General features: G+C 43.4%; 1 protein-coding gene across 1 annotated transcript in view; it reads right to left on the minus strand.

Annotated features, from left to right (window-relative positions):
* KIF7 (kinesin family member 7) overlaps positions 1–19540 on the minus strand; it is a 262334-nt gene that overhangs the window by 37849 nt on the left and 204945 nt on the right. Inside the window, exon 16 of the mRNA XM_086958140.1 lies at positions 8990–9188. Within this exon, the coding sequence (XP_086814266.1) occupies positions 8990–9188 (199 nt within the window). The remainder of the gene's footprint in view (positions 1–8989; positions 9189–19540) is intronic.

Here is a 19540-nt window from a genome sequence, read left to right on the forward strand (position 1 = left end):
GAAGTACTATAAGAAGGTTTCTTGTAATCATTAACTGGTTTAACAGAAGTTTTGCAATATTTAGAAAAATGACCAGTGCGATTACACTTATTACATTGTCTATTCAGAGCAGGACATTGTGGAAAAGAAGCTATATGATCCGGACTTCCACATCTAAAACAATAAAATTGTTTGCTTTTGCCCTCGTATTTGTTAGAATTTTGGGTTTTAACATTCACAGTGCTAACCTCACCAGTGGAAGTAGAGGGAGTAGGTTGAACAGAGACTTTGTCTAAGGATTTGATCCATTTGTCAGACTGTTCTAATGCTTTAGCTGTACTAATGGCAGTCTCCAAACTAGGATCCCCTAAAATCCATAACTGCTCTTGTACTTTTTTGCTTTTCACATGCACCACAATTTGATCTCTAATTATTTCGTCGGTCATCAGACCAAAATTGCAATGAAGAGAAAGTGCACGCAAAGCAGTTAAAAAGTCATCAAAGCACTCACTCTCATCTTGTACCCTTGTATAAAATTTAAACCTGTTCAAGGCTACACTGGTTACTGGTTTAAACCTTCCCTCTATTCTGTGTACAGCTTCATCATAGACATTCGAATCACCACCAGATCTCACTGGAGGTAAAGTTCTAAAGACAAGTTGTCCTTCTGAGCCAAGACAATGTAAGAAAATGTTTTTTTTTCTTTCCGCTGACAAAAAATTCTTCCTTCCATCTAGTCCAAGGGATGGGCGGGTCTCCTTTGGTTTGTAAAAACTTTGAAGGTGGGTCAAATTGCATACTGGCTGTAGCAAGATGCTCTCTCTCTTTTAAAAATGAACAGTTTCTCAAAAGTAACAATGTACACCCAAAAATAACAGGTAGTATATTCCAAGTTCTTTTCTTTTAAATTGAGCGTAATTCCGGTAAAAGTATATGAAGAACAATGAAAATATGTCCAATTCAGTCTTTCAGCGTATAAATATAGTTTATTTTACCTTCCGGCGTGCAAAACCTGCTCGACATCGGCTTTTCAGCGTCTCCGGTGATCGTGTATCACGTTGTCATGGATACACAAAATGGCGCTTGAGCGCGTAACGTGATGACAACAGGAGCGTGTGGCGTGGTGACGCAGCGCGTATGCGAGATGCAACGTGTAAGAACACGTCAAGAAAAGTCTCGAGCGCTCTGAAAGCCTCCCTCGCGCACAGCAGGGAAAAGTCTAAAAAGGCTTAAAATTGGATTAATGGGGTTTTATACATCACCCAATCGCCGGAGAAGGATCGCTGAAACAGTCAGGAGAAGCACCACAAACGAAGGTAGATGCGGTAAGGTGCGGTAAAGTACAGTACTTCTTGTCGTTTTCTTTACCGTTGGAAAAGCGGAAAAACTTTAAAAATGTGCAGAACAGCGCCGGTGGGTCGTATTTCTTCGTAGTTACGACGTAAGAGAATAGTTCATAGTAGTTTTAAGGATGAAAGCGTATTTTCCAGGTTGATCCTTTTTTAAACCTGGTATAAAAATAAAAATTTCTGCTCCTGTGCTTCAGGGATGGTGGCAGAAATAGCAGGTTTCCCTCGTCGCCAATAAAAAGATCCAAAGATGCATAAATTGATTTCCATGAAAAAGGGTTTATTGATCAAATGGAGTTGAAGCACAGCACATCTTAACAGGTTCAAGTAGAGATCTCATACATCAGTTGGTCTGGAATCTGGAACCCAGGATGTAAGATGCAGGCACGCATCATACATTCCAGGCAGCAGATTCAGACAGGGAAAACAAGGCAGAAATAAATGTACAACAAAATGCAACACTGCCTTTGTGTGTGCAATAAATGTTTAGCACTACCATCTGATAAGCCAAACTCTTCGTACACATTACCAAAAAGAGAGCATTTGGGTTATCAGTTGTGCCTCTGTAAACCGATTGCTGATTGCCTTGTCTCTTTACACAGTGTACTTCATTTTGGTTCACTATATAATAAATCAAAACCAAAGGGGATGATGGACGGAGTGTTGAACATTGCAAGCACTCACCCCCAGTCAACTGATCTGGGTTTAATCCATCATCATTCTTTAGCTCACTCCGCCACCCCAGTTCAGACATAGGCATATGCAAATCAGTCTGACCCTGTGCCGCATGGGAACAATCCAGCCCAGCCCGAACTGCCAAGCCATGTCTTCCCTGGATCGGAAACAAGCATCCTGGGACCGGTTTCTGGCTAATCAGCCGTCATCAGCCAGGCTAGCCAGGCTAGCCTGAATCCAGTGGCAAAGTGAGCAAGGGACCCATGTCTGGGCATACCCAGCCAACTTAAGGCAAACAAAGCAAAACCAAAGGGGATGATGTACAGAGTGTTGAACATTGCAAGCACTCACCCCCAGTTAACTGATCTGGGTTTAATCCATCATCATTCTTCAGCTCACTCAGCCACCCCAGGTCAGACATGGCCATGGGCGTCCGCAGAAATGTTTCCAGGGGGGTGCAAAATATTTACTTCATCACTCACCTTTCAGGGGGGGGGGCAACATTTTAACTTTATCACCTGCCTTCAAGGCAAGTTAAAAGCAGACGGCCCATTGTCATTCTTTATGTGATGATCAGCAGCAGAGAGAATGACAATGGGCCCGTCCACAGTCCACAGTCTGCTCGAGGTCGGGGAGGGGCTGCTGCAGCCTCTAGAGTTCAAAGAGAAGTGCGAGCAGCCCCAAGTGAGAGATCATTTAAACTCCTGGGGCTTCTCGCAGGGGAACAGCCTGCTGTAATGGTGAAAATTTCAGACCAAAGGCGTCCGTCAAAGTCATGGGACCGGCGATCCAGGGGGGGGAAGCGCACCCCCTTGCCCTCCCCTGCGGACGCCCATGGACATGGCCATATGCAAATCAGTCTGACCCTGTGCCTCTTGGGAACAGTCCAGCCCGAACTCCCAAGCCATGTCTTCCCATAGTGAGCAAAAAAACGATGGATTTAGGCCCAGATTTCTGTACTGGGGTGAAAGATTGACATTGTTTTGCATTCTGTTCATCAACTGTTGTTTTTGCATTTGTCACCCCGAGTGGGAAGGGTATGCTCAGACGTGAGTCCCGTGCTCTCCATGCCACTGGAAAGCCCGAAACCGGTCCCAGGATGCTTGTTTCTAGTACAGGGAGGACCTGGCTTGGCAGTTCGAGTTGGACTGTTCCCATGGGTCACGGGGTCAAGACATATTTGCATATGGCTGGGTTCAAACTGGAATGGCATGGCGAGTAAAAAAAACGATGGATTTAGGCCCAGATCTCCGTACTGGGGTGAATGTATGACATTGTTCTGCATTCTGTCCATCAATTGTTGTTTTCACTATATAATGAGCCAGCTTCCTCCACCTACAAACAAACACTGTTAGCCACAGAGCTCGGAAGCCACAAGTCATGGCATACAGCTTTATCTACACAGCAAGTTACAAAAAACTTCCAACACTGTTCCTGGTGATGGTCCTTGTCCCACAATGGCAAGATTGCTCTTCTTGTTGAGCAACTGCCCAATAGCTTTCAGTGTTACAGGCCAACCTACATTCAAATGAATCCCTCCTAATTCATCTATGGGAGCAGATAAAATGAGTACAACTGACATATTAACTAGAGCTTTAAGTTAACCACCAAGAGGTACTTCCATTTGTAGCTTGGCACATGGTGTTTGTATCACATTGATAAAATTATTATTCTAAAATTCATAGCACCTGCTTTTCTTAGACTTTGAAACAGAACACTTTTTGATAATCTTCAATAAAGTGGCATTTCACTACATGAACTTTTGACAATATTAGTGCATACACAGAAATGCATATATTGTCTCTTATTAAGCTGCTATTTTGAGGCTGGGTAACAGTCACAAGCCACTTGCTGCCATATTTGGGAGACTTTAAGTGTCCCTGCAACCCGTACCATCAGGAGAAGCACCCCAATAAATCTGACCAGTCCTTTTATTTAGATCTTTTACTACTGTGGTATAGGAAAAGGTTACTGTATGCATCAAAACACTAAAATGCAACATCATACTGCTCCTATACAGAGGCCCGTACACCCTTTCATGCAGATAGTTCACCCAAAATAGAGTTAGTTTAAAAGAAAAACAGACCGAGTTTGGGGTGGGAGGATAGGTGGGGAGGAGTGTGCTTTTGAGGGAAAGAGAGAGTTTGACAAACAGAGACCGGCAATTTGGGCTTGAGGAAAAGGAAAAACTTTAGAAGAGAGACAGGCAGAGGTTTGGGGAGGACAGATAGACACAGGGTTTAAACGAACTGCGCATGAGACAGAGAGAGAGAGGGAGAGAATGGAGAGAGAGAGAGAGGGTATAAGGGACAAACAATGAGTTTGAAAGATCGTTTAAGGGGACAGGGGAGCTTCAGGTGAAGGGGCAGACATCCGGGACACTGACAGGCAACATGTAAAGCAGATAACAGGAGATAGAACCCCCACCATGCAAGCCCCTCCCATCCCCTTCTCACTTCCATGTCCTCGTTGGCAAACGGTCTGGCTCAGTGTGGGGCAGATGTGTCAGCACATCCGGCCCAATCCAGCTAGGAACTGCCCTTTTTTGTGTGCAAACAATTCACTGCAATAACATTTATAATTCACTTTGGGATTCACTGCTAGCCTGGAAACATGATGTGCATGGAGACAATGTAATCTTGGCGAATAGGTATGCAAAGCGTGAGGGGGAAATAGGGAGCGGTAGTCTCCAATGGAAAATAAGCAGGAACAGCAGTGCTGTTAGTAGCAGATATTATTTCGAGTGAGAATTATAAGTAGTGAGGACAGCAGCACTATGGTTATATAGTGACTCGAGTTTTATGGCAGCGGATAAGATTGAGAGTTTTTCAAAGCAACGCTAAATTCTGTGGGTTTAGGGTTAATAGCAGAATGGCATTTTTTTAAAGACCTTTGAAGTTGCTGCAGCTTTGATCATAGCATCTCAGATTTCGATCTTTCATTGCAGGACTTGTTAATACAAATGGCGCAATTCACTTGGGGTGTCATGGCTAGCCTGGGAACGTGACGTAGAAGGAGCTCTTTTAATTTTAGAGAAGAGGAAGGCAAAGACTGCGGGGGAGATGGGGAGGAGTAGTCTGCAAAGGAAAACAAGCAGTGAAGGCATCACCGCTGCAACATTCTATAATTCTGGGCAAGTCACTTATCTCTCTGTGCCTAAAATTAAAAGCTGTTTACAGAACTCCGAAACATTGAAAACATAGAGCACTCGTGTCAAATGCTCTTAGAGAAAGAGAAAATTAGTCTCTAAAAGGATGGTAAAATGGGACAAGTGGAAGCCTACAAGTACTGGCAGTGAACAACCAAAGAAAAGGAGGGACAAATAGAAAAGATTAACCATTTGGAATCAAGGAATTTTAAAGGACACTGGAAAAAACACATGAAAAGCAATGAGCTGGTTTGTAAGCCCACAAAATATATACAACATGCCTAGAAGCGACAGCGCAAGCATAGTCTATGCTCAACATAAAAGTGGCTAGTCTACTGGTACAGTGATGTGAAAAAGAAAGTACATCCTCAAGAGTCTATGGCTTTATTTATCACACATTCATCTACTTCTAACCAGCAGATACATTTAACCTTGTGATAAATTAGCACAAATGTCACCTTGTATCCATAAATGCAGCCTTGCACTCCCTTGGAGAATCATACAATTTTATCTTGGAGCATATTTGGTGGGGTGCTCACTTCTCAATAGTTAGGTAAATATTATGACCTTTCTTTACTGGCCAATAATCTTTCTCACTTTGGAGTGCTGGACATTATGCTGTCTGGAAATTGCTTTTAGCCCTTCCCAGGCAGATAAGAAGCAACAAGTCTAATTCTGAGGCAGTCATAGATATTTCTAACTACGTATGATGTGTTTCCACACATGTCCCAGCCCTAACTTTTTAAGTTTCAGATTTGATAAATAGGTCAGCTGTTTATACGTTGGAATCTTGGAAACCCACACAGTATCTCTGATCAGTGAGGTTATTCTTCAATACTAGGAAAACCCGATAATTCCAAGAATTTGGTGAAAGGATAACAGCTGGAATCATGGACTCTCCGTCTTCTCCTCTCCCTGCCCCTCTCCACCAGTATCCCTGCACCAAATTCAGGCCACCTTGTAATGAGTCATAGTGTTTTTGTTTAGGACACAAACCAACTTCCAGCTCTGCAGCTACAGGGATGCCAACCAGTTTTACAGAAAGCAGAGCAAGATGACTTGTAACATAGAAGTTGTCTCGCACTGCCAAAAAACGACAGCCTACACAAGATCTTGTACAAGTAGATCTATGAATAACGTTGCAGTACAGCCCTTCATAACTCAAGATATGAAAATAAAATGTATTGAGAATAATTAAGAATGGCAATGCAGAGCACAGGGAAATCGAAAAGTTAAGACTCTGAACACCCTTACTCTCACTCTGTGCCAACACCATGTAATTTGTTTTCCCTCTTCGCCCTAAACTAAAGTCTCTGTATTTTAGGTCTGGCAAAGAGACCTATGTCACTGTTTATGCCTTTGTAATAAAGCAAAATAATAATACTTACAGTGGCTTTAGGACAGCCACATTCAACCACACCCCTTTTGAAGTGTCCATCGCATTACTGTTCAGCTCACAAAGAGGAATAGATAGGGTAGGAAAAGGGGTAAGTGAGGGTGTGGCCTTGGAGGAGCGGAGCCTAATGCAGTGAGCTACAGGGGAGGCACTCTGCCCCTCACCAAGCCCTCCATCCCCTCCCAGGAACAAAGAAAAGCTAAAGAGTCATTGAGGCGGTCACTAATGTCCTGAGGTGTTTTTACACCTCTTATTGGACATCAGCTGCCTACTTCCTCTGAAAAGTATCTAGACATTGACTGTTTACAGTGGTTTTCAGCTAATTTTCCCTGGCACTGGGTGATTTCGGCTCCTCGCTGTGTGAAGGGAGCCGAAATCGTCTGAAACACAGTGACACTGTGTGAGTTGGCAGGTATGCACAGAACATACATTTGCTTTCTGGAGTGTCAGGCAGAGCGAGTTTCAAAATTTTGCATCTTCACATACAAGTGGTTCGGGAAGGACAGCACAATAGGCAAAGGAGTCCTTTACCAGCCACCAAAGCTACACACTGTGAACTCATGTGTGGTATAAGGCAGCGAGGTTAGAGGTAGCAGAGTGGCCATTGTACAAAGAGGGTGATTGCAGCACCATCTGTGGTGCTTGGCACCAGAGCAGCACCTGAGGATATCTCCACGCAAAGCATCAACTAGGAAGTACTTCCATCACTAGTTGAATATCTAAGAGCACTGAAATATGAAAACATTTCACTCCTCCTGAAGGCAAACGGATGCCAGTACGTAAAGGAACTTTTGAGGACTCTCTTCTGCCACAATTAAAGACGTCTTTTTCAAATGTTATGTCCATTGCCAATAAAAATTATAAACATCAAGACTCTAAGAGGTGGGCAGAAGTAGTTGTGTGCATAGGAGATTTGGCCTCCCCCACTAATAAATAAATCCAGTTCAGGGAAGAGACATGGAGAACTCACTCAGTCACAAATGCACTATCCCATTAGAACTGTGGCCATGGCAGATGCCATGAGAGTCTGCCTCAAATTTACAACTTCAGGTCAACAGCAGGCTCACAGTGTTGGTGAAACCAGCGAGCAGAAGCCAGGATGTCGGGCAGGTGGTGAGCAGTCCTTCCGGAGCCTCACACTGATTGCTGGCCTAGTTGCCTCAGGGGAGTAGAGCACAGAGGGGGATCTGGGATGTGAGCATGGATCTGGGCTTACTCTTCTCATATCCTTTATTTTTGGGCAGTGTCAAAATAAAGTGTTGACCTGCAAGCTGCCCTCTGCAATGCGTACAAATGGTCTGCAGTTGTTCCTAAAGGGGTACTCTATAAACGTTTCGAAACGTAGAGAGTTTCCAAATGCCTTCCATGCTTGAAGTGAAATAAAGGAAGATATCAGATTGCATGGCCTCCTGCTCTGCTTTTATGTATGCATGGGGTGTGCACCAGTGAGAGACCAGCAGCACAGAGGTGTCTGAATGGTTGGTGGTGGAAGTGACCATTCAGACACCTCTGTGCTGCTGGTCTCTCACTGGTGCACACCCCATGTATACATAAAAGCAGAGCAGGAGGCCATGCAATCTGATATCTTCCTTTATTTCACTTCAGGTGCTAGGGTCCCATAGGTTTACTAAAGCCAAACCTGGCCATCCTCTGCGTTGCCGCCCTCTGGGTGGGACATTGTTCCTTCTGCTGCTACAATTCACAGCAACAAATCTTGGGTATTTCTTACCCTCACACCTATAAGGAAAGGTTGGTCATCAATAGTGAGAGAACTCTAGACTAGATAGTCACTCAACTAAGAGATGGCGAGAGCTCCATTCAAATTCAGCTGCCGAAATTCCATGGCTTTCACTTCAACTTTCTAGATAAGGTTGCCCCTAAAAGCAGCACCCATAGTCCTGCGTAACAGGGAGGGGACGCACAATGTAATTTCATGTAGGATGTCATAAAAACTTTCAAGGGTCCAGTATGTGTCAGAGGAGTGTGCGCCCAGTATCTTAGTCACCGTTTTTCAGTGCCCCTCCCAGATGCAGACATTGCATACAGTGCTTAGATTGAGGCATGATCAAGCAGGAAAGTACAGCTGAACTGCTAAGCAAATGGCAGATGTACTGGATGTTCTCTTAGTTCTACCCTTCCTAGATCATCCTGCTCAGATACCCTGATATTGTGTTGGAGTGTTTGGATACTGTATTTCCACTATAGGTAATATTTTTCTTTTGTTCCTAATACATATCTACCAAATGTGATTGCATCTAACACACATTCCCATGTCCCTTTAGAATTTACCACCTTGTAGTCTGTATTTATAACATATGAACCCCTATATGCCGCTGCTGAAGCTCTTGGGGCAGATACGGGTTAAACAAATCTATCAAATAAAAAATGATCTGCTGAAAGGATAATGAGAAATGTTTAACAGCTCTCTTCCACGCTGGTTACCTTGGCACTGTTGCAACAGCAGTTGGAGATTGCGCTCGTGTTCTTTCTGTTGCTGCGTCAACTGACGATCCATCTCCAAACGCTGCCGCTCCACTGCGGCCTCCAGCCAATACACCAACTGCTGCTGCTCATCCAGCTGCATCTCCAGCTCTGAGAAGGCTATTTGTTGTTTGTGCTCTTCTTCTCGCAGCGTCACCACCTACATAATGAGACACAAAAATCAAGCATGCAAATGTCAGAATATTTTTTACCCTACTGAGTGCAAACGTGCTGCAATACAGTTTGTACATTTCTTGTGGTACACAAATGATGTGTGCATTGTCTTTGCTTCTTAGTTACAACAGATTCTACATCCCAACAAGTGAAGGAGCTCTAAAACATCATAGGATAGTTCTGAATCGATAGAAAACAAAAGTTTACTGCTGGTAACTGTATGCTCGAGTAGCACATGAGAAAGTGTTAATTTTAACCCTCGTTGAATATCTTGCGATTCTTGTTTAATTCAAAAACATGAAGTATCTCTGCACCTTTGCCAAAAAGAAATCGCCAACAAAAGTGTTCTAATATGCCTATTTAAAAGGTTGCCTGAACTGAATTTGTTTACTTTTGAAAACAACTCCAAATTGAATAGAAAATAGCAAATCACGAGTTACTCAACTCCTTATCAATTGTTTAAAAGGAATAAGATATTTAAATAAATGGACCAGATAGCCTCAAAAGATCTGAAAACACACTGCTGCTTTGAAGGAGTAATCCGCTGCAACGCCTCTTAGTGCATAGTTGCAGCAGCTTAGCAGGACCCTTTGATTTCAATGCTTTAGTGTATGCCAAGGCCTAATGGAGAGAAGTGATGGCTGTTCATTAATACAATAAATAGTCCTGTGATGGAAGTAGTTTTTGCTTTACTGGAACCTTCAATGAAATGTATTAACACTGAATAGAACTAAACTCTGTCCTTAGGAGTAAATGGCAAACATTACAACCAATTATTTAGTAAGAACAGAACACAAGGAAATAATTCTCGACACCATTTAAGCAGGAAAGTGACTCACTTGTGTCTTTACCCCTCTGAGAAGACTCTCTTTTAGATTAAAACATTTTATTTAACGTATTTCAAGTAATTGAAGTTACATAAAGGGAACAAAGCAAATTCAACAATGATCAACAAAAAAGCATAGCAGTAGCTAATCTCACACAAATACATTCTCAGGCCGATTAGAGAGCGCAGTTAACATTTCCAGGTTATCGGTGGGCACATGAGAGCACTTGATTCATAAATATGCATCAGTGAAAATAGGAGGTCCCTTCTATACCCTCATATCATGACACGCGTCTTCTACAGTTCTTTACTCTGGAATCTAAACCTCTGTCTTTTTGACCACGTCACCTATTATCGGCCTTCAAAGTAAAACAGCTATTGCCTCAACAGCTAGTCCAGGTGCAGCATAAGTATATTCAACAGGGGCTAGAAAAATGTTTGTTCTTAATTTAATTTATGTTAATTTAATTTGATATTGTGCTCGATACACACCGGAAGGGGTATCTTGGTGCCGGGGCAGATCCCAGGCATAGGGAAAACTACAGAGCTAAAACAACACTGTCTTGAGCAACTCCCTAAATTTAAGATGATCTGTGCACATACGAATTTGAAGAGGCAACTCACCCCAGTAAAAGGTGGCCAGGTATGAGTAAGACCTGCCACCAGCTCGGGACCTTCTGACCCGTGGGACAGTGAGCAAAGCGTTATCACTGCATCTCAGAAGTCTGACTGGGCAATAGCAATTGAGCTTTGAATTTAGGCCGCTGGGGCCTTACGCAGTCAATTAGTTACGCGTAAAACAGCAGATTTAACAATTCTTTTCCGGACAGGCAACCAATGTAAAGATTGCAAAAGAGATGAGGCGGCAGTGCCAGATGGAAGGTTGCAAATGAGGTTGGTTGCAGTGTTTTGAACGACTTTTAGTTTCGATAATAACGTCTCATTTGTAGGGACTAGTAGGCCTTTGCCATAACCCACTCTGCTAATGATAAGTGGCTGAGTTTTTATCGGCACAAGAGGAAGGAAAAGGAAGGTTTTCCTCAACAGGCACTTCATGTGGAAGCAGGTGCCGATGGTAGACAGAACATGCTCTTTCCTGGAATCGGATACCCAAGTTCAACCGGTTTAGGTGTCTGAGCAGCCTCACAATTCTGAAGGCCACCAATCGGAGGACCAGGGCTGTTGGGCCTTACTGAACAGCATAATCTCCGTTTTTTTCTGCATTCAACTGAAGGCAGTTCTCAGTCACCAAGGCTGCAATTGCTTTTATCCTTGATGAGAAACATTCTTTTACTCTGACCAGGTCTTTGTCAAAGGAGATGACCAACTCCGTGTCTTCTGTATAGGATAGTACTTCATATCTGAAAGATCCCGAAGTCTTGGCAAGGGGGGGCAACATATATGTTAAAAAGTGTAGGGCTTAGGCATGAGCCTTGGGGCGCCCCATTGTCTAAAAAAATGGTACTTGATGTGAAAGAACAAAGGAATATGGTTTGAGTTCTATTTGGTTAAAAATCACCAAACCATTGTGGAGCCACCCCATGGATCCTGATTTCATTCAGCCTTTAGAGCTCCCTGGGGTGAGACACTGTGTCAAACACTGAAGATTAAGTCCAACAGCACAAGCATAAATGGAATACTGGCATCAAGAGAGAGTCTTGCATGATCTGTGACCGCTACTAGGGCAGTCTCTGTGCTGTGTGAGGATCGGATCCCAGATTGTGATGGATCCAGGATCTTATTAACCTCTAGATAATTTGACCTTCCAGCAACTTGCCCAGAAGAGGAAGCAGCGAAATGGGCTGATAATTAGTTAGGTTGGCATGTGCCATGTTGGCCTTCTTTTGTATCAGTATGACCCGTTTCAACCAAAGCACTGGAAAATAACTGTTTATCATTCACGGTACTGTTTGTGCCCACTTTGTTTAAAATATACTTATGAAATGGGCCTCAGATTTTCAAGGCAGAAGGTCTGGGGAATGCGCAACGTATATCTTTCCCACATCTTGTAGCAATATGCCAAATCTGAGAATAGTCTCTTGGCCACAGGAATCCCATTGCTGGGCTACCACCCTTTTAGCCAGCAAAAGTGCCATGGCACAAAAAAGTCTAGCTGAACTTGGCAAGTCCTTTACAAATTCTAAAAGGGCCATCAATGGAGAAAGGGCGAAGAACAGCTCTGTAATTGCACACAAAATATCGAAGATTAAATTAATTTAAGAGGTAGAGTTCCCACTGTAAGTGCCTCCAGATATATACCGCAGGCAGTTGAGGAGCCAAAATCTTCACATATCTATAAAATGATAGTGTTGCTCACTCATTTGCAAGTTATTCTTCAGGAGGCTTAAACATATTTCAAGAGCCATCTTGCAGTCATGATTCGCTAGCCAGGACATTGGGACCCCAGGTACATATTTTATTCTGTTGTCCTAGGTGGGCGTTTTTGAGAAGTATAGTTAGGTGTACTAGTTCGAGAAGGCTGACAATGTTGGGGGTGCCCCTAATTGGATTTTAAGTGTTATCTTTCAACTCAATAACCTTATTTGGGGGCTGTTGTGGGCATTACAGGATGGCCACTGTTTTGCCTAGTTGCTCTCCTTCATCGTGTAAGTTTGCCAGTCAAATAGTTACATAAGAATTCAACTTTTCATGCCACTACAATCCGAAATGCTACTAGCAACTTCTTCAGTAACACTAGTGTGTCAGTTTTGGGTGTCAGGGTATATTCAGTTTCAAATATTTTGATTTAACGCTCAAGACGCTGCAGCATTTGTTCAATGGATGTTTGTATCCCAGTTTGTTTTGAAATACATATTCCTTTAATGTATTCTTTAAAGGCTTCCCAAAGCTCAGCATACTACTTCCAGGCCTAATGTATTCAATGTCATGTAGTCACTAAGTGCCTGCCTCACTTCTGTCTTAAAGAGTATGCATATAAGTGCCTCTGAGGTGAAGTGCCACATTAGTCTCCTTGTCTCTTTTCCCTGCAGTTGACACTACTAGAGTCCGGGGATAGTTGACCTTTAATAACAAGTATTTGCAATGCAATAGGTCTCGCATTAGGAAAGTTTGAGCTATTGGTATTGTAAACTACACATGTTTTATTTATGTGTTTGTTTTGAAAATAGCGAAATTAATAGCTTTGTCATTATCCATGCCAATAGTTTTAACTTTCGCAAATGTGACACCTATAGCATTTGTAATGCAATATGTGTTGTATTTACATAACTTGGATGTATTGATATTACCAATTACAATGGCTTTTAATTTTTTACTTATAATTAATACTTAAATAAAAGCTATTGTAATTTATAATGGCAATGGCTTAAATTTTTGTAACTAACTTTTGTGAAGATTATGTTAGGTGTGTTTTATTGTGACGAAAATCCAAGAACAGAAGTGAAATATTAACATCTTTTTGTGACATTTGTAATAAAGCTTGAAACATTGAGGAAACATATTTGAACCAGTTGTTGAATGGTTGCACAGATTCATGCTGTGGAGGCGCAGAGTGATGTTGTGGTGGCGACAAGTGCTGCGGTGGCATTCAGTGATGCTGTGGTAGCGCATAGTGATGTTGTGGTGCCCCTAAGTGATGCTGTGGTGATGCGATAGATAGAGTGAGTGCGATAGATAGAGTGAGGGCGATAGAGGGAGGGCGATAAATAGATAGAGAGGGCAATGGAGTGAGGGCGATAGCTAGAGTGAGGGCGATAGCTAGAGTGAGGGCGATAGCTAGAGTGAGGGAGGGCTATACTTAGAGTGAGGGCGATAGATATATAGAGTGAGGGCGATAGATTGAGGGCGATGGATAGAGTGAGGGCGATAGATGGAGTGAGGGCGATAGATGGAGTGAGGGCGATAGATGGAGTGAGGGCGATAGATAGAGTGAGGGCGATAGATAGAGTGAGGGCGATAGATAGAGTGAGGGCGATAGATAGAGTGAGGGCGATAGAGTGAGGGCTCTTAGATCCAACCACCGCAATTTGCTCTCTGTCCCGAGGATCAAGCGTTCTCGTACAGGGGGCAGACGTTTTGCAGTACAGGCAGCAAAAAGTTGGAATCAGCTGCCCGATCACCTGCGGCTTGAGCCTAATCATTTACAGTTTAGAAAGCGGCTGAAGACCTTCCTGTTCTGCTGAGTGATTTGTCTGAGATGGGTCTAAAGCGCTGGGATGCCCCCGGGTAGCCAGCGCTATACAAATATGTACTCATTCATTCATTCAGGGCGATAGATAGAGTGAGGGCGATAGATAGAGTGAGGGCGATAGATAGAATGAGCGCGATAGATATATTTATTTATTTTTTACTTTTATTATATGTCACACAGGTATCACAGCTTTGCGCCTACAACCCTGAGGCAGGCAGCATACAATTCACCTATTTCTTCTATGATAACACAGTCTTGTAGCTGACTACCCAGAGGTCCGGCGGCAAGTCAGGAATGTAAATGCTCATATCGATACCTTGTGTGGAACAGATTCTAATATAAAATATTTATTACACAATGCAGACTTCAAACATTGAACACAAACACTGCACCCACCCCAACCTGCCATATCGCCCAATCGATGTTCTAGAGTTTCTTATTAGATCGCCCAAGGAACTAGATCAGTCCAGATATACACAGTGTTGTCCAAGAGGGATTCCTATGCCTTCAAGACCTAGGTATGGCCATCCATTCAAGTCATGCATCGCCTATTTTGACTTTGCCCCTTTCAAAGAACAACAATACTTTACACATCATGATAATTTGCACACAAATCAGAGCCCCCCTGACCCAGCCAGGCCACGAAAGGTCCCCATATATCAGCCGGCCTAGATCTACTAGGTAAGAGGTCCCAGTAGTTTGACAATTGGTCCCTACAGTAGATAGCCGAGCGTATCCAACCTGCTACTGTGGTTGGAGACGTCTTCTTCCAATGCAGCGCTATCTGACGCTTAGCCAGCAATCTGTAATTGGGGGATATGTTTTCTAGCTGTGAGCAACAGAATGTCCATTGCTTATCAGTGATCTTAAAATTTGCTTCTTTTTCCCAATCAGTTTTGGATGTGTTTGTAATGACCGGTGATGTCTCCTGCGTTATACTATAGATACGGGTAATCAGTTTGCAGGGTGAATTGTTAGACAAAATATTCTCCAGCGCCTGCAATGGTGCCGGAGCTTCTGGGAACTCTAGATATCTTGCTTTGCATGCTGCCCTCAATTGATAATATAATAACATATCAGACGCAGATGGCGCATCCGGTTTACACATTTTTTGTAATGACAAGAATTCATCATCTAGATAGAGATCACAAGCCACCTTCAGCCCCCGATTCCTAGCTCTTTCTGTTACTGCCTTATCAGTCAGTGGTCCCAGCAGCGGGTTCCTACCCAACGGCATAGACGGCGCATATAGTTCTTTAATGCCCGCCCGCTTTGCTATTTTCCTCCATGCCCGGCGTGTATCTGCGACAAATATCCGAGGGGGAACCTCTGTATGGATGAAATACAGTGGTATTGAGCGGAGTGGGCGCAGCCACATCTATTTCAATTGCCACATGTGGTTGGTATGGGATTGGATGTTGCCAGTAATGCAAATACTGTGCTTGAGCACTATAGGCGTATAATTCGAAGTCGGGGGCCGCTAGTCCCCCCTGAGGAAACGGAAGATTCAATAGTTTGCAAGACACTCCGGGCTACCGTCCAGCCCATACTAATTCAAGATTCAAAGTTTTGAGACGCTTGAAAAAGTGGGTATTTAAGGGCACGGGAATATTTACAAATAGATATAGCAACTTAGGTAGAATCACCTTTTTGGTGATAGCTATACGTCCCGTCATGGAAAGCGGTAATGTCTTCCATCTCTTTATCTTCCCTTCTATCCAGTCTATAACTTTCCCATAATTAGCCAGCCAAATGTCCTGTATGGACTTGCTGAACCATATTACCAAATATTTGACGTCACCTTCCGTCCACTTGATGGGAAACTCGGTATCACATTTTTCAGTATGATCAGTCAGCGGCATTAGTACTGATTTTGTCCAATTAATCTGTATGCCCGTCAAGCCGCCATATCTAATGAACTCTCTCATAACCGGGTCAAAATTATCTACAGGTTTGGTCAAGTAAATGGTCATATCATCTGCATACATGGATATTATCAATCCTCTAGAGGTGAAGCCAATGCTACGGAGAGTATGGTGTTGTCGAAGTCGTGCTGCTAGTGGCTCTGTAGCCATAGCAAACAGCAACGGCGATAGAGGGCAGCCCTGTCTTGTTCCTCTCGTGATATCGAATGCGTCCGACACCTGACCATTGACTTTCACCCTTGCTTTTGGGTCTGTATGAATAATTTGAATGTGCTTCATGAGATTAGGACTAAAGCCCATGCGAGTTAATAGAGCAAATAAGAAACTTCCACTCCAGAGAATCAAATGCCTTGGTGGCATCAAGTAGTGCGGCTACCGCTTGGACACGCGGATCCAGGTAATGCAGCAACCCAAATAGCACTCTAAGATTGTGGAACGTGTATCTGCCAGGCACGAATCCAGATTGATCCCATAACGCAATCTGCGGAAGCATGGGCTTCAGCCTATCTGCTAGGAGTTTTGCGTAGATTTTCCCATCTAAATTAATTAACGATAACGGTCGGTATGACTCTGGTCTAGTAGGGTCCTTATCAGGCTTCAGTAAGGTTATAATCGTGGCTTCTCTAAGTGTGGCGGGAGAATTCCCGTGTCCATGGCCTTTAAACATACCTGATGTAAGCGGGGAGCCACATAGTCCACATATTCTTTATCGAAGGCAGCCGTTAGCTTATCGGCCCCATGTGCTTTGTCAGCTGGCATACCAGCTATTACACTTTTCATGTCTTCCACCGTAAAAGGAAGATCCATATATTCCCTAGCTCCATTATTAAACCATGCCAATGCTATAGTATCCAAATATTCCGTGATTTCAGCCTCTTCCGGATTTGTATGTGTCGTATAAAGTGACCTATAAAACTCAGTCATAGTCTGCAGGATGTCCTTTGGCGTCCTAGCCATCTCACCGTCCTCCCCCTTTAGTTCAATGATATAATCAACTCCCCTTGGTGCTCTTAGTAAGTTAGCCAGTGTTTTCCCTGCCCGGTCCCCTTCTTCATAGCGTCTGGCTTGTGCATATTTGTGCAGGTATGCCGCTTCCCTCTCAGCCTCCTCCTGAAATGCAGTTAACTTTGCTGGGAGTGCAGCCTGAGTGTTATGTGTAGGGTGCTCTCTATTATCTCTCTCTAGCCCTGCAATGTCCCGTTCAAGTGTGCCAAGTGTATCCCTAATAGCTTTAATCACTCCTGTTTTCAGCGCCATACAGTTTTCCCTAGTTGCGACTTTAAAGGCCTCCCACAATGACCCTGGAGAGTCCACAGATCCTTCATTCGTCTCAAAATAGTCAACTAATTTCTCACGCAGTTCTTCCCTAACTAACAAGTTCCCTACAACTTGATTTGAGTGGGTGCATGATCTGAAAATGTACGAGGGAGGTGTGTAGCCTCTACCACTAGGGAATGCCGATCCTTTGACAACAGCCAATAATCTAGTCACGACCAGGCATTTCTATGCACTGTTACACAAGTGCCCTCTCTGGTCGCTGGATGTAGGGTCCTCCACGAGTCCACTAACTGGCCCTCCTCAACAATTTCCTTCAATACCGCCGCTGCTCTCGGGTGGTGGTCACGAGCTACGCCTTGTCTGTCAGCTGTGGGCGACATGACCACATTAAAGTCCCCTCCCCACATAATCACCACCTGTCCAAACGACTAACTTATGCCATATGTGTTGAAAAAATGCCGGACTATCTACATTGGGACCATAGGTATTAACTATTACCACTGGAGTATTACATAGCAGTTCCTGCACCATGATATATCTTCCCTCGGAATCTACAATTGACATGTGTGTTTTCCATTGCAACCCCCTACGTAATAAAATGGCCACTCCCCTAGCATAATTCGAGTACGGAGCCTCCACAATCACTCCCCACCTATTATGCCGACGCATTCTAGTATTAGCAGATGCCAAATCTGTTTCCTGCAATAAACAAATATCTACCCCTCGGCGCGACAAATAGGAGTGTACTAACCGAGCTTTTCTGCGGTCATTCAAACCTCTAATGTTCAATGATAGGCAAGTGATGGCAGTCACAGACACCCCAATACCTCAACATATTCCAAAGCAATGCTTATTCTATCATTAGTCAGTACCAATGGCACCTGTGTAATCATAATTTCAGGTTCCAACTTAGAGACAGTAAATTGCCAACCAGTGCAGCAAGTGCATGAAACATGAAATAGACAAGTAAATTTCACAAATGTAGGCATTGGGCATGGCAGGTAATAGGCCCGAATAAACTCCCTGCCCCCCCTCCCCCCTCCCACACCAACCCCCCAAACTGGTTGTGCATGAAAGGGTATATAGAAAGAGTGTATGGGACCCAATAGTATACCGATCAAAACCATAAGAGACTGAAGGAGTCTCGAACCGGAGCGTGAGATGCTACATCCAAACCAGTCGGAGGGAAAACAAGCATTTGCAATGTAATAGGTCTCGCATTTGCGAGAGTTTGAGCTATTGGCATTGTAAATGACAACGCCTTTTATTTATGTGTTTTGAAAACATGCAAACGGTGTGTAAATACGCACTTTGTACTTATAGAAGCAAGGCTGGCAGTAAAAGAGGTGCAGTTACTGCCAGCCTTGCTTCTCGTAAGCAAGGACTGTAAACACCGCTTGCACGTTTTCCGAACACATAAATAACGAGAGTTTAGGCTACTTGCATTGCAAATGACAATGCGTTTTATTTATCTGTTTTGATAATTAACACATGAATAAAAGACATTTTCTTTTACAATGCCATAGCTCAAACTCTTGTGAATACGGATGTTTATTGTACTTAATTTCTTCTTTATTGCACCTCAAACGCTTCTGGCCACTTTGATGCTAGTGACAGGCATTCACACCAGCATTTGTGTTTATGGTTTTATTACGGTGCACATACCTTTGGAGGAACTGGTGGCCGAAGTGGCCTAGGAGCAGGAATCGTAAGCTGAGCCCCAGACACTTTAAACGCATATTAAACACGTCCTTACTGAAATACGCCACAGAAGTCTGAAATAACCTGATGCCACCTGAAAGTGAGGGACTTTTTTAAAGGGCGCTTTTGGTCACGTTCGATTAGAAGTTTGAAAACATTTTGCCAAATTCAAGCAGTACTAGCAAATGTTATGTTACTGCATTGCCACATTGCGGCTAAGAACACCTCACAGGTGTAGATAGGCGTAGCGTATAGAAAATACAACGGACCAAAACCATGATCGTATTTTTCCAACGGCAGTGTTAGAAGAAAGCAGCAAGTGGTATAGATGCACCGTTTAACCTCACACCAAACAACAAACCAGGAAACCCTGCCAACCCAGAATTTGGGAAAAGTAGGAACTCGGAGGTATTCAGATAAGTTTGATCGACAGGGATCAACACCAGCTTTTCTCACCT

Source organism: Lissotriton vulgaris, chromosome 2_1 (assembly GCF_964263255.1).
Source record: "Lissotriton vulgaris chromosome 2_1, aLisVul1.2, whole genome shotgun sequence".
Taxonomy (NCBI): Eukaryota; Metazoa; Chordata; class Amphibia; order Caudata; family Salamandridae; genus Lissotriton; species Lissotriton vulgaris.